Genomic DNA, 16,058 nt, shown 5'->3' with positions numbered 1-16,058 from the left:
AGCCCAAGAGAATGCAAGTGATACAGCCTCTTGCTTACATTTTCTAATTGAATAATACACGTCTAGCCTATAATCATAAGAATTCACTGAATAGTCTTTGATTACTACGTAATAACACTAATGAAGTCTAATGAGGAGAAAATGAAATGATGGAGGTCTTTACAATTAGGATAATGTTTACATCACCCCATACATATACCTATTACCCCCAGACTTGTAGCTATTACCCTTATCAACAGCCCAGAAAGTCAATCAGCATTCAGAGTTAATGTGCTTGTATACCAGACAGTCTCTCTCTTCCCCCTATCACACTCATGGCATCCATTTCCGATGTGTCTTCTTGATATGTTGCTAATGACATCACATCTATGGACATATTACCACGGGTGTGATCTGATGCCATCATTAATAGCTTGGCAGTAGTGTTTTTGTAAATTATTATCATCATGACCATCATTTGTGCGACTGCCTGTGTATATCATGCTCCCCACCACCAACCCCATAAGATCCCCACTCCAGCCCGGCTCTTTGCCTCCTCACTCTCCTCGCTCTTTTGTAGTCATTGCTGTCTCCTTTAGGGAGAGTGTTATAAACACATTATGGATGGATACATTAGTGACTGATGCAGAAGCACCGGGCTCGCCTGCCTTGTTTTGGGTACGAGAGAGAGCTGCATCATTAGAAAATGTTCCACTTGGCGGGGAAGAGCGTATTAACAGGACTCGCAATGAAATGAGGTTGAGATAGATGGTTAAAGTTATAGAAGAACTATTAGGTTGAAATATGAACCTCTCAATTGTCATAATGAAGCAAGGGGACATTTGCATGGCGATCAGTGCATTATAGGGAAAACAATTGGAATCCGTAACGACAGACACAATACATTATAGGGCCTAGGCTAGGCCATGAGTTTAGGGCTTAGGGGTTTATAGGGGGGAGAAAGTAACCATACCTTCACAGAATTGTACAGAGCTTCCATCAACCAACAGTTCAAAGGGTCTATAAATGCATTTTTGTTTTCCCTACTATTTCTAGCAACAAAGTGATGCGATGGAGACTGAGGTTGGTTGGACCGGCATCCGACATGTCTTGGTGTAGGCTAAGCACTTCTTTGAGGACCTTGATTGGCATCAAATGTGGGTATGAGTCATAGGCCTGCCTTTGCTGCCTTCGCCAGGCATTTGTGGCCCATAATGGCCTCTCAAAGAAGAGCTTACACAGAGGCATACTGAGTGTGTCATATAGCGCTCCAAATGCCTTATAGGCCAAGGCTCAAATGACACATTAGGAATTCTATGAGGAAGTAAAAGTGCACAGGGGAAGTGTCAGCTTGTTAAGGGGGCCCCATTAGCCCCTCGTCTCCCGCCCTGTTTCCATGGTGACCCCTTATGACTAAAATAGGTCTTTAGATGAGTGATCTGACTGCACCATCACAGGCTACAGTTTCACAATGAAGGTAGTCCCTGCCCACAAACTTCTGCAATCCACTGGCCCCTAAACATAATGATGGATTCTGATTCTGAAGTACTGCGTACTTGCCATTATGAATGTAGCTTACTGCCTGAAGGGAGGGCTATAGCTAATTTCATTCCATCCACTTTATAAATGCATGATTCCATAGTTAGTAGTACTCAAAACTGCATTAAGATCCTGGTAATCAGAGGGAACTAATTCCTTAATTGCATTAATGAAGAATAAATGAAGAGCTACAGGCTCATTAGCTCATTAGCTGTTTTCAATGTCCAGTGGCTAACTGTCGTTTGAGGAGGTTGACCACAATGCAGAAACCCCATACAGACAGACAGCTGCTGGTAAATGGAGAATGAGGAAGTAAAAAGATTTAGAATGTCCACAGATATGTGTTTTTGTCGTCCCCGCTTCAGTAAAAGAAAAGGGAGAAAAAAATAAAAGAAAGCACACCATTTGAGAAATGAATTTATCGAAGTCACTGTCTTTTTCCCCATTAGTAAGTGTTTAGTTCAGCGTTTTAAATAATTGCGTTACCAGGAATGATATTTAAAATACATTTGGGAGTCAATGAGGCGGGAAAGTGCCTACATGTTTTGCTGATGACACCCGGGCCATTTGGAAGACATCAAAGTAGAGAGGAGGTAGCCCAGATGCATATTATAAACTCATTATGGGTATCATTTAAAAGGATGTACTCCACTCCAGTAGCAGAAAACAATATTCCCAGTCTCTCTCTAGTAATGTGTGTTTGCAAAGTCCAGAATATCAGAATAGTTTTTAAGATGTAGATAAGAGGCGAATGTGAGTCGATGTTTTCTGATGGAAAAGAGAAGAAGGCACTCCAAATATATGATCGGAAGTTCTTGCACGGGTACTAGCGCAATTCAGATGAGCAGAAACGTCTTTCTCTCTCTAAGAACACGCAAGCAGGAAGCTATTGTAGACAGCACAATAATCTACTCTAGGCTTTGTACAGACATATGATAAACAGATTAACAAACAAACTAAAGAGAGTGTATCATAAACACCCCAGGCTGTGGGTTAATGCTGCCAGAACATTTCAATGATCATTTCAAATTTACTGTGGTAGTTGTATAGGATCTTGAGATTTTCACTCCTATAAAAGGCACCACTCATATAAACACATCTTTAGTATCAAAAACCTCAAGGCACAGTAAGTAGCCCTACATGTGGATATGATGGGCACAGTGTGTTCAAGCCTAGGAAAATGTAGGTCTTATCCTTCAAAAGAAATGTGTTTCAGATCAAATCAAAAATCAAATCAAACTTTATTTGTCACATGCGCCGAATACAACAGGTGTAGGTAGACCTTACAGTGAAATGCTTACTTACAAGCCCTTAACCAACAATGCAGTTTTAAGAAAATAAGTGGTAAGAAAGTATTTACTAAAATAAACTAAAGTAAAAAATAAAATTAAAATAATGAAAAAATATTTTAAAAATAACAGTAGCGAGGCTATTTAAAGGGGGTACCGGTACAGAGTCAATGTGTGGGGGCACAGGTTAGTCGAAGTATTTGAGGTAATATGTACATGTAGGTAGAGGTAAAGTGACTATGCATGGATAATAAACAGAGAGTAACAGTAGCGTAAAAATGGGTGGTGTCAATGTAAATAGTATGGGTAGCCATTTGATTAGCTGTTCCATTGAGTAGTACTGAGATTTTGAGGGACTTAATTGTGTGCCGCCCCTCCACCATCAAAACAGTACTACCCGTGGGGTTGAGTGAACCAGCGGTGTCCAGGGCACTCGTTCAGCCTAATGTTCTTTAATGTAGAAGCCATGTGGCTACAGGGTGTTCATGGCCATTAAGGCCCAAGCAAAAATATACTGGGCTTAAAGACTCATTTTAACAAACCTTACACTAACTATGCCAGTTAGTGCTTTTATCTTGTCATTTTACTTTAGGGAGGATGGATATGTTTCAATTTGTATATTTTATTGTACCTTTATTTTGACAAAGAGTCCCAAGGTCTCTTTTGCAAGGCAGTCCTGCATACACACAATTTACAAAATACAATATATAAAAAATATATAAACAATTACACACTCAAGATAAACAATCACATTCCTCAGCAAAGAGGTCCCCAATCAAAATGTTTAACTGCCAGAGAGGCACCTGCACATTGTAAGGGAACTCTGTTGCAAGATTGCTCCATACATTGGGTGCAAAGAAACTAAAAGCTGATTTACCTAACTCTGAGGAGACTGAAGGGATTTCCAGAGTTAGCCATACCGGGTATGGTAACTCGTACGTCTAAAAGTGATTATTTATGTCAGGCACAGCGGGAGTTTTTATAAGAGAGTGTTATAAATGAAAAAAGAGCAATGAATCAACCTACGTGACATCAAAGAGGGCCAGCCTGGTAAAGAATGCAGTGATGTGTACTGAACCTGTAGCCCATAATAAAACGAAGTGCACTATCGTAAACTGCATCTAATGGCTTTAAAGAAGTGGCGCCGTAGTGTAGGACCGGTAGGTACCATCGATTGAATGATCGACTTTCTAGCATTAAGCGAGAGGCAGGAAGCAGGAATTTCCCCTTTTTGAAAAAAGCCCCTTTTTGTGCTTCTTCAGTATAGCTAACAGTATAGTTTTACAAGACATGGTCTTCTATCCCGATGCACAGATATTTGTAAGAAGGGACACGATCAATGTGGGCAACATCTAAAGTACATATGCTGAAGTCATTTTTATACACTCTAGAAAACAACATACACTGAGTGTACAAAACATTATGCTCTTTCCATGACATAGACTGACCAGGTGAAAGCTATGATCCGCAACCGCAGGGCTCTCCAAAGGGTGGTACGGTCAGCCCAACGCATCACCAGGAATACACTGCCTGCCCTCCAGGACATCTACAGCACCCAGTGTCACGGGAAGGCCAAGAAGATCATCAAGGACCTCAGCCACCCGAGCCATGGCCTGTTCACCCCTCTATCATCCAGAGGGTGAGATCAGTACAAGCGCATCAAAGCTTGGACCGAAAGACTGAAAAACAGCTTCTATTTCAAGTCCATCAGACTGTTAAATAGCCATCACTACCCGAGCTCCACCCAGTACCCTCCCTGAACTTAGTCACTGTCACTAGCTGGCTACCACCCGGTTACTCAACCCTGTACCTTAGAGGCTGCTGCCCTATGTACATAGACATGGAATAACTGGTCACTTTAATAATGTTTACATATTGCTTTACCCATTTCATATATCCGTATTCCAGTCACGGCCATCCTATCCAAGAAAATATTTAAAAAAGAAAAACCCTTGAACGACCCAGATGCAGACGGTTTCGAAGTAACAAATGTTTATAACAAAATCAGGGGGGCATGCAAACCACAGGTCAAGAGCAGGCAGAGGTGAGTAATCCAGATCAAAGTCCGAAAGGTACAGAACGGCAGGCAGGGTCAGGATCAGGGCAGGCTGAGGTCAGTAAATCCAGGGAGGTGTGACAAGGTGCAGAACGGCAGGCAAGCTCAGCATCAGGGCAGGCAGAATGGTCAAAACTGGGAAAACAGGAACTAGAGAAAGACTGGAGCAAGAGAAAAATGTTTGTAGGCTTGACGAAACAAAATGAACTGGCAACAGACAAACAGAGAATACAGGTGTAAATACACTGGGGATAATGGGGAAGATGGGCGACACCTGGAGGGGGGTGGAGACAATCACAAAGACAGGTGAAACAGATCAGGGTGTGACAGAATGAGTAGGCCTGTCCAATCTTTTGACTGGTAATGTATATACAGTTGAAGTCGGAAATTTACATACACCTTAGCCAAGTACATTTAAACTCAGTTTTTCACATTTCCTGACATTTAACTTCTCTGGGATATGTGGGATGCTATAGCGTCCCACCTGTCCAACAGCTGGTGAAATTGCAGGGCGCCAAATTCAAAACAACAGAAATGTCATAATTACAATTCCTCAAACATACAAGTATTATACACCATTTTAAAGATAAACTTCTCGTTAATCCAGCCACAGTGTCTGATTTCAAAAAGGCTTTACAGCGAAAGCACACCTTGCGATTATGTTAGGTCAGCACCTAGCCACAGAAAAACATACAGCCATTTTGCAAAGGAGAGGTGTCTCAAAAGACAGAAATAGTGTTAGAATGAATCACTAACCTTTGATGATCTTCACCGGATGGCACTCCCAGGACTCCAATTCTTATTTACAAGGAGATCCTACGGCAGCCAAATCCTAACCCGGATGATGCTGGGCCAATTGTGCACCACACTATGAGACTCCCAGTCACGGCCAGTTGTGATACGGCCTGGAATTGAACCAGGGTCTGTAGTCACGCCTCCAGCACGGAGATGCAGTGCCTTAGACCGCTGTGCCACTCAGGAGTCTGGGTATGACTTCAAAACGAATTCAGACACCTTGACTTTTTCCACAATTTGTTAGGTTACAGCCTTATTCTAAAATATATATTTTTTAAATGTCTCATCAATCTACACACAATGCCCCATAATAACAAACCTAAAACAGTATTCAGACCGTTTACTCAGTACTTTGTTGAAGCACCTTTGGCAGCGATTACAGCCTCAAGTCGTCTTGAGTATAACGCTACAAGCTTGGCAGACCTGTATTTGGGGAATTTCTCCCATTCTTCTCTGCAGATCCTCTCAAGCTCTGTCAGATTGGATGGGGAGCATCACTGCACAGCTATTTTAAGGTCTCTCCAGAGATATTCGATTGGGTTCAAGTCTGGGCTGGGCCACTCAAGGACATTCAGAGACTTGTCCCGAAGCCACCACTGCATTGTCTTGGCTATGTGCTTTAGGGTCATTGTCCTGTTGTAAGGTGAAGCTTCTCCCCAGTCTGAGGTTCTGTGCACTCTGGAGCAGGTTTTCATCTAGCATCTCTTTGTACTTTGCTCCGTTCATCTTTGCCTCAATCCTGAATCGTCTCCCAGTCCTTGTCGCTGAAAAACATCCCCACCACCATGCTTCACTGAAGGGATGGTGCCAGGTTTCTTCCAGACGTGACTCTTGGCATTCAGGCTAAAGAGGTTCATCTTGGTTTCATCAGACCAGAGAACCTTGTTTCTCATGGTCCGAGGGTCTTTAGGTTGCCTAGCGGGCTGTCATGTGCCTTTTACTGAGGAATGGATGACGCTGGGCCAATTGTGCGTCGCCCCACGGACCTCCCTGCCACCCCGGAGGCCCGTATTTCTGTTTTTTAATGTATTTTTTTCAAAAGAATTATAAAAAACTGTTTTATTATGTCGTTATGGGGTATTGTGTGTAGATTGCAAAGGAAATGTTTAAATTTAATCCATTTTAGATTAAGGCTATAACGTAACAAAATGTGGAAAAAGTCAAGTGGTCTGAATACTTTCTGAAGACACTGTATATATATTTATTTATTTAAACTACGGATTCCGACATTCCTCATCCTAATATTTCTCTATATATTTTTTATATTTGTGCTTATTGTTAGATATTACTGCACTGTTGGAGCTAGGAATACAATAATTTTGCTACACCCATAATATCATCTGCTAAACTTGTGTATGCGACCAATAAAATGTGATTGGATTTGTATCCCTTATTGATGTCACTTGTTAAATCAGTGTAGATGAGAGAGAGGAGAGAGTAAAAGTCGGATTTTTAAGCCTTGAGACAATTGAGACATTGTTTGCCATTCAGAGGGGGAATGGGTAGGACAAAAGATTTAAGTGCCTTTGGACAGGGTATGGTAGTAGGTGCCAGGTGCACCGGTTTGTGTCAAGTTTTCAATGCTCAACGGTTTCCTCTGTGTATCAAGAATGGGGAGGGGGGACTCAGCATTAGTGTTTTTACTATTTTGTACACTCAGTGTATACTTAGTTTTACTGACATTCAATACTAGTTTAAGGTCAATAAAGGTTTTCTGTTAAACAATGAAGACAGAATGTAGATCAGATAGAGCCTGGACAACCGAAGGGGCAACAGAATACACAACAGTATCGTCCACATACAAGTGAAGGTTGCAATTGGTTTCAGAGAGACCAATATTGTTTAGATAGACAGTAAAAGGTACAGGACCCAAAATCGACCCTTGTGGAACTCCTTTCATAATATCAGGGAAACCTGACTTAACACCATTAGAAAATACTCATTGTCCTGTCTGTCATTTAGTATCATTGCCGAATGCTGTGGTAGCCATGCTGGTTAAGTGTGCCTTAAATTCTAAATAAATCCCTAACAGTGTCACCAGCAAAGCACCATGAAACCATCACACCTCCTTCTCCATGCTTCGCGGTGGGAACCACACATGCAGAGATCATCCGTTCACCTACTCTGCACCTCACACCTTACTGTGTCCAAACTTTTGACTGGTACTGTATGTCTGTTGCATGTCAGTTGCAAATACATATGACTTTTGTCATTAGAATATATAGCAAATGATTCAAATGATCTGTTTGTCAGTGCAATGGATAGTTTACTCTACAATGAACCAGATGACCCTGCTTGTTTCTACCGGGTTGATTTCACCAGACCCAGTGAGAAGGAAGGTACTTGACCTTCATGCGAGTTACACTCACCCTATGACTTTCTCTAAAATCATATGTGATATTGTGGCTGAAATCATGGATGTTTCCAATAACACACTGAGGCAATTTCTGGTTTGTATGGAGACAGTCTTATGACACATCGAAATACAGGGGCAACAGGCTTGACACTTTGGCTATAGATTACAAGGGGAGGCAAAGTTGCCATGTGAGTGATGGTAAAAATAGCCCTTCTGCTCATGCTGCTGGGAGGCTCTCATATTAGATATCCAAACAACGCCACTGAATGGCTGGGAGGCAGAGAGTAGACACGAGACAGACACACAGAGACAAAGAGAGAGACATAGAAATACTGAAAGAGTCCATCAGAAAAAGAGACAGAAACATAGAAAGGGGGACAGAGACAGGGCGAGAGAGACACATAGAAAGGGGGACAGAGACAGGGCGAGAGAGACACATAGAAAGAACCATTTCAACCAGATCTTTGACTACCCTCACACACTCTGGTTCTATTATCCTGAGCGAGAAGGCAGCCAGTCAGCCAATCGTCCAACATGTCGGGAGGAGGCAGTTTCGTCTTCACCCCCATGGCCCTGCGCTCCCTCCAGCTGGACAAGGACATGCTGGAGAGAGACAAGTACAAGAAGCAGTTAGCCAGCCACCAGCTCAACGGCTACATGCTGAAGAAAGAGGCCAGGGACAGGGTAGGCCCTGCACCTACGAGGACCTGCACCTATGTTAGACCCCCAGCTGTGTGCCATGACCTGGTCATCCAGAACGCAATCTATACTGGGGATGCGGACGCTGTGCAGCGATTCTTCCCCAGGGGTGTCACGTCGAACCTCATCATCGAACCCCAGGGAGGGGACATGCGCTGGGTGGCCAGGGGGGAAGGTAAGCAACATGGTCCTAACCCTAACAAGGGTTTCCCAAAATGTTTTGCTTTGTGACCCACCAATTGAGGTGTCTTTTGAGTCGAGACCCACCACAAGGAGAAGCGGTGAAAAAACATTCGCAGACTAAAGGATAATACCGTCTTCCTCAAAACATTAGATTTGAGTATGGCTTCTTGTGGCCAGTTTTAGGAAATGGACGGTATAATTCTGAAATGATTTGTGACACATTTTTCTGGATCAAAAAGGGGCTTATAAGGGGTGGGCGTGACAGGTGACGTGGCAACGGGCGCGGTCGGGAGTCTGCGTGGTAGTCTGCGCGGTAGTCTGCACGGCTGAATTGGCACCCTCAACCCACAGTTTAGAAACCACTGTATTAGAATATGTAAAAAAATAATAATAATAATTACATTTAACGATTGTAGTTATATGTCACATACGGTGAGAGATAATTAATATGTCACTATTATGACATATGTCTGAGGTAATTGCAGAGGTGAATGTATATAATCAGTGGTAATGGAACTGGCATCATGATGATAATGACTTGCTTGTCTCCAAGCTCTAGACTTGAGACAGTGATTGTTGATGAGAGGTTTTCCTTGTCTTTATTGAAATTAATACAAAACCCCTTTGTGTGTAAAAAAAAAAAAAAAGGACCAATTTCAGAATGAAGTGAATCTGTTTAATAAGCTTAATTAGATAATTACATTGGAGTCTGAACATTGTACCAATGCCAAATTGTATTTATTTTCCTGATAGACACTTTCAAAAGCCCATAAGCCAACCATCATACCTTAGGATAAATCCCTTGCCCTGTTTTAAATGCTTGTAATCCTGCGATCATTAACAACCATGGCAGTATCAAAATATTATTTATATACATTATTTATAGATACAGTCCACCACATCCTTCAGAAACATTCCAGCAGGAAGCCAACTTATTAGTCATGTGCTTGATTTTCCATCCACACACCTGTCCAATGTTATTCTCTTGTGGCTAGGTGGTCAGTCACAAACATAGCAACTGTGTGTTCTTGTCTGTAAGCAGTTCCATTGTCCAGTCTAAGGGGTTTGGTAGCATGAAAATGATTGAGCATGAGTGAGCTTGTTACATGTGACACAAGAAGTAATTTGGCTGCTGTGCCACCCGGGCAGTGGCTGCAGGGTTTTATGGGCCATCCAAAATATCACATAACACCATTGCCGTCGGGCCTCCCCGAAATAGCCCCCTGTGGACAAACAAGCTTCAGAACAGCATAACATTTACCTCAGGAGAAAGAAACCACCATTACTGCTACAAAGAAGCAGAAAAAAAACAATCGGACCAGTCAGTTGTTACTCTTATTACCACTTGAGCGCAGACTCAACCTGCACTGCATAAATGCCTCCAAAGCGCTACCGCAATGATGTGATCGCTACGGCACAGGCCACAGGTTATGTTCTTCAATTCTGGAACTGTCTTTTGGTGGGGGATGACCTGACCCTTATTAGCATCATGGACGAACCTGAGTGTGAAGACCTCATCGATGCCATCTATGACACCAGCAACATTGAGGAGTGGAAGAACTTCAGGCACCACTATAGAACCCTGAGTACGTCAATGCCTTTGTTTGAAATAACCTGTTCACAGGGGGTTCATTAGCCACCAAAAAAGAACAAAACAGCGAGGGACTATCTGGACTTGTCCAATAACAAATGCTTGTTTTCCTTTTCCCTTGCAAGACGTTTTAAAATGTTTCTAGTTGCATGCCTTAAGGACACGACCCTGTTCTTCTTCTCCAGGACTGTGGTCTCTGACCTATGAGCAGCAGCTGACAACCCCACTCCACATTACAGCCGGCCGGGGGTTTGTTGACTGCCTGAGGCACCTGCTGCAGCGCGGGGCCAGCGTAGACCTAGCCCCTGGGGGCAGCACTGCCCTCCATGAGGCCTGCCAGAATGGCCAGCCCCAGTGTGTAAAATTGCTGCTGTCCCATGGTGCCAACTCCAACGCTGTCAGTGAAGATGGGCTCATGCCCTTGCACGTGTGCACCAGTCCTGAGTCCCTAGTGTAAGTACTGTACCAACCAATTGTATTGCTCTAAGACATGGCTGGGTTAGGATTGTGGTTAAGGGTTAGGGTTTAACCGGGATGTGAACATGAAGCTAGGGTTAGGGTTGTGGTTCAGGCTATGGTTAGGGTTGAATCCGGCATATGGACATGAAAATAGGTTTAGGGTTGTGGCTTGAACCAGGATGTGGACATGAAGCTCGGGTTAGGGTGATGGTCAGGGTAAAGGTTGAACCGGGATATAGACATGAGCTCGGGTTAGGGCCAAAGTGAAGGTTGAACCGGGATGTGGACATGAAGCTAGGGTAATTTATTTTATTTGACCAGGTAAGTTGACTGAGAACACATTCTCATTTGCAGCAACGACCTGGGGAATAGTTACAGGGGAGAGGAGGGGGATGAATGAGCCAATTGTAAACTGGAGATTATTAGGTGACCGTGATGGTTTGAGGGTCAGATTGGGAATTTAGCCAGGACACCAGGGTTAACACCCCTACTCTTACAATAAGTGCCATGGGATCTTTAATGACCTCAGAGAGTCAGGACACCCATTTAACATCCCATTTGAAATATGGCACCCTACACAGGGCAATGTACCCTATCATTTTTAGACCAGAGGAAAGAGTGCCTCCTACTGGCCCTCCAACACCACTTCCAGCAGCATCTGGTCTCCCATCCAGGGACTGACCAGGACCAACCCTGCTTAGCTTCAGAAGCAAGCCAGCAGTGGTATGCAGGGTGGTATGCTGCTGGTAATGGCCAGGGTAAAGGTTGAACCGGGATGTGGACATGAAGCTCGGGTTAGGGTGATGGCCAGGGTAAAGGTTGAACCGGGATGTGGACATGAAGCTCGGGTTAGGGTGATGGCCAGGGTAAAGGTTGAACCGGGATGTGGACATGAAGCTCGGGTTAGGGTGATGGCCAGGGTAAAGGTTGAACCGGGATGTGGACATGACGCTAGGGTTAGGGTGATAGGGGTCAAAATGAATATTATTACATTTATTTTCAATTCTATTTCCCATTGGCCCTTCTCTGTAACTGGATGTACAGGTGCGCCAAACACCTGCTCCAGTTTGGCGCTGCAATCAATGGGCGGAGCCTCGGCGAGGATAACACGCCGCTACATGTGGCGGCACAGAACGGGCTCCCGGGTCACACTGAGCTGTACCTGCACTACGGCGCCGCCCTGGAGATGCGGAATGACGATGGTCTCACGCCACTCAACGCTGCTTGCTCACAGCCACAGGAGAAGGGTGATCTGGAACGCTACACCAAGGTGTGCGAGTTACTTCATTAATTGTTGTGTTATTTGTTTAATGTGGTCGTTTGGGGTTAGTAACATTCAGTACAGCTTGGTTTGGCTCGCCTTGGTTCGTCTCTGGGGTGTGTATAGCCCTTCTGTGTGTCCTGTCCTCCAGGTATGTGAGCTGCTGCTGACGGCGGGAGCTGACGTCAACACAGAGGACCAGGACAAACAGTCCCCGCTCCACATGGCCTGTAAGAACATCAACCCGGGCGTGGTGGATCATCTTCTAGCCCACGGAGCCTGTGTCAATACCATGTGTTACAGTGGAAACGCCCCCATGCAAAACGTCCTCAAGGTGTGTTTTTTCAAATTTGATTTATTGGACATATAAAAACACAATTCAGCCACACATGTAGATACAATGCATTGAACATGATTGAGGATCAATCAGGAAAACTGGTTTCCAACTTCATTTCCATTGTGGTCCTCTGAAGGTGGTGGCCTACAAGGCGGATCACAAGCCAGAGAGGGTAGTACGCTCTCTGCTCAACCACGGCTCCATCAGGGTGTGGCCTGGAGCACTGCCGGAGGTAAGAGCCAGAAGCGGCCACAACTATAATCGGAAAAAGCAACTTCTTAGGGTATTGTAATCTTTTCTTATTAATTATATTAATATTATTTAGTGAAGGGCACAGACACTAGGGAAGGAATAGTGTTTTATGTTAGGAGTAGGAGTAAAAAAAAAAAAGATGTGAAGAACCTGGCAATACATCTTGAACATGTTTTGTATTGTGTAATCTTGCTGTGCATTCAATCAGTCATTCAAGTGTTCATGATTGTGTATACTGTACATTTATGCAGAAATCACCTGCAGTTAAACAGATTGGTTCATGTTCCATAAAAGTGTAATTAAATGAAATCATCAGCATTCAATTGTTGTTGATGTAAACAGCCAATGATATAACTGTAACAGGATGTACAGTTGAGAAGGAACAGATGAAGTATGAACACTAAAACAGTTCACTGAATTATTTTTTTCTCTCCTCAACGTAAAATAATGTTCTCACTGTGAGACACTACCTCTATTCAATGAACCAGACCTGGGTTCAAATAATATTCTATATAATTTGAAACACTTGATTGTGCTTGCCTGTTGAAACGATGGAACCAATTCAAAAGTCCCGTGCAAACCTTTCCCACCTGGCACTCAAGGCAGGCTAAAGCAACCGCTTGAAAGTATTTGAAAGATTACAAAGAGTATTTGAACCCAGGTCTGCTACTATTCACTGAACCCACCACGTGCTCTGGAACAAAATGCCTGACTCCTAATTAGGGAATGTTAATAGGAGATTAATTAGCACTAATTGCATAATTTCCAGTAAACCCCCAGAGGGTAGACCAATCTGTTCATCTCACCAAGTGTTTAATTACTTTAGTTTATTTCTTATATTCTATTGATGAGTCATAAGTCACAACCTCCTAAATCCAACATTTTCATTTTTGTTTCTTAGGAGATCACAAAAATGAGAATTGGTTAAAAATATATAAAAAATGTATGCAGGCAATTGTTCCCTTTGCAATTATACAATTGGGAATATTTAATTTGCACCTGGAAGGGTAAGGTTTTAGGCTAGAAAATAGGCTAGAAAAATGATAAGCTATTGTTTATTTCCTTAACATGACCAGGTATCCATAACCATGGCTGTGTTTACAAAGGCAGCCCAATTCTGATCTTTTGTCCACTAATTGGTCCTCTTACCAATCAGATCAGATGTTTTTACATCAGATCTTTTTCAAAGCTTATCTGATTGGTATAATGGCCAATTAGTGAAAAAATATATATCAGAATTGAACTGCTTGTGCAAACGGAGCCCATCTGGTTTCTAGTTTTAAGCAACGTGGTATTCATGACACATTGATGTATTTTCAGGTGCTAAAGTATTGCTGTGTCTCCCCACGCACCATTGAGGTTCTTCTGAATGCGTACGACCGCCTCAAGGTCACAGATGACTGGGTGGAGGCTGTTTCACCTGAGATGTTTAAGGTACATTTCTAGAATCATAGTGATTCTACGGTATTCTATGCTGATATAATATGACTCTAGCTGTCTGAGTGTTTTGTGTATCTCTCCTTCCAGGAACACAAGAGGTTCTATGAATCCGTCTTCTCCCTGCAGCATACCCCTCGCTCCCTACAGCACCTGGCTCGATGGAAGTTCAGGGACTACCTAGATGGGCGTGTGCACAAGGTGGTACCACAGCTAGACCTGCCCACCTTCATCAAAAATTTCCTGCTGCTGGAGTTCAGAGACTATGTCCACTGAGTCAGAGATAGAGCCAGGATGTATATAAGCCCTAAACACTAAATATATGGTGATACATGGTATGATATGGTTAGAATGCCCAGCAATATAGAACTCTGTATTGTATGTACACTCAGGACAAACATTAGGAATTCAGTCTGTCTGTGACAATATTAGTTTTTGCAGAGTGACACAGAAGGAGGATCATCATCATAGACCTACAGATGGTGGTACTACAGTAAGTACTACCGCTCCTGGATCCATTATCCTCGAGATTGCAGTGTGAGTAGTGTTCAGTAAATGGATACCATTATCTACAACAACAACATGACAAAATGACGTTTTGGACATCATTTGTGTCTCTACAATTGATTGTATTCATTTTATTACTATTTTCGTTGACAATTCAAATGTGTTTTGCGTTACAGCAGAACCTTGTTAATCTGAGTCACCACAAGGGGGTGCTGTGGTCTTCAAACGACAAATGAGATGTACTTTATTGGATGGCTGGCTTCCTTCTGTTTTTTTGTTCTATTTTATTTGTTAAAGAAGCGTCACGTGTAACCTTTTTTATTTATAGTGCTATCAATGGCACTGAAATGTTCATACGTAAAGTAATCTTACGTTGAAGGAGTACAAGGACATCGTTTACATATTTTGAGATTGAGATTTTTTTCCAAAATAATCTGATTTCAGAGAAAAATAGAAGACTATTGTTTGGCTAAGCACCTTGTCATGTAATGGAGGTTGTCCCACCTAGCTATCTTAAAATGAATGCACTAACTGTAAATCGTTCTGGATAAGAGCGTCTGCTAAATGACAAACAAAAAAATATTACAAAATGTATGATCAATGTCAATATGATTTTATGGATATATAGTAAGTATTTGGTAGAGAATTACTACTACTTTTTAAATTAAATAAATCCTAAATGAACAAATGTATGTTATACATGTTTATTGCTGATAACTCCTTTCCTTTATGTCAGAATATTTGTCCGAATATTTTGTCCGAATATTTTAATTAGGCTAAATTATTAGAAGCCTATTTTATAGCACTGGCATTAGACTAGTAATTTTGGAAATTATTCAATTACTTTATTATTTATTTATTAAGAGTTCATGAGAACAAATCTGAGAGACGGTTATGCAAAGACTCTGTGGTTATCTCATATTACAAAAAGTTTCAGTCAAATACAACACGTTAGTGATGGACATAAATCATGAACTCTTGAATAAGCAGTAAGCTTTTGTGTTCAAAATTACCAACAAGGGCGATCGATGTTTTTAATCTAGCAAATAGTGGGATCGACAACAATTTAATGGATAACAAACAAAAAATAATAAAATAACATGAATTTAATATAATGCAACGTAGCTTAGTATTTTTACATTATTTGTGATTGAATTAAATCACAGAAATGTCGATGTAAAACCACTTAGGTGACTTAAGCGTTTCCAGTTGATAATTATGTGGTGAGGTCCAGTTGTGTGATTGTATGGGATCGAAAGAAGTAGCGTCCTTTTAAATACCAACCACCCGGCTTGGGGAGAATGACCTGCGTGACAGA

General features: G+C 42.3%; 1 protein-coding gene across 2 annotated transcripts; it reads left to right on the top strand.

Annotated features, from left to right (window-relative positions):
- Positions 1 to 8,259: 8,259 nt before the first annotated feature.
- Positions 8,260 to 15,422, top strand: asb10 (ankyrin repeat and SOCS box containing 10). 2 transcript variants are annotated; one of them, XM_035788369.2, is made up of 7 exons: positions 8,260 to 8,888; positions 10,673 to 10,940; positions 11,991 to 12,216; positions 12,359 to 12,541; positions 12,681 to 12,776; positions 14,117 to 14,230; positions 14,324 to 15,422. In XM_035788369.2, the coding sequence occupies exons 1-7, from the start codon at positions 8,549 to 8,551 to the stop codon at positions 14,507 to 14,509; spliced, it is 1,413 nt and encodes a 470-aa protein (XP_035644262.1). In that variant the 5' UTR covers positions 8,260 to 8,548; the 3' UTR covers positions 14,510 to 15,422. The 2 variants fall into 2 exon arrangements, with proteins under 2 accessions (XP_035644262.1, XP_035644263.1); XM_035788370.2 differs by lacking the exon at positions 8,260 to 8,888 and adding an exon at positions 10,074 to 10,482.
- Positions 15,423 to 16,058: the final 636 nt, after the last annotated feature.

Source organism: Oncorhynchus keta, chromosome 15 (genome assembly GCF_023373465.1).
Source record: "Oncorhynchus keta strain PuntledgeMale-10-30-2019 chromosome 15, Oket_V2, whole genome shotgun sequence".
NCBI classification, from domain to species: domain Eukaryota; kingdom Metazoa; phylum Chordata; class Actinopteri; order Salmoniformes; family Salmonidae; genus Oncorhynchus; species Oncorhynchus keta.
The sequence above is the reverse complement of the archived record's forward strand: the minus strand, read 5'-3'. Positions and strand labels throughout refer to the sequence as shown.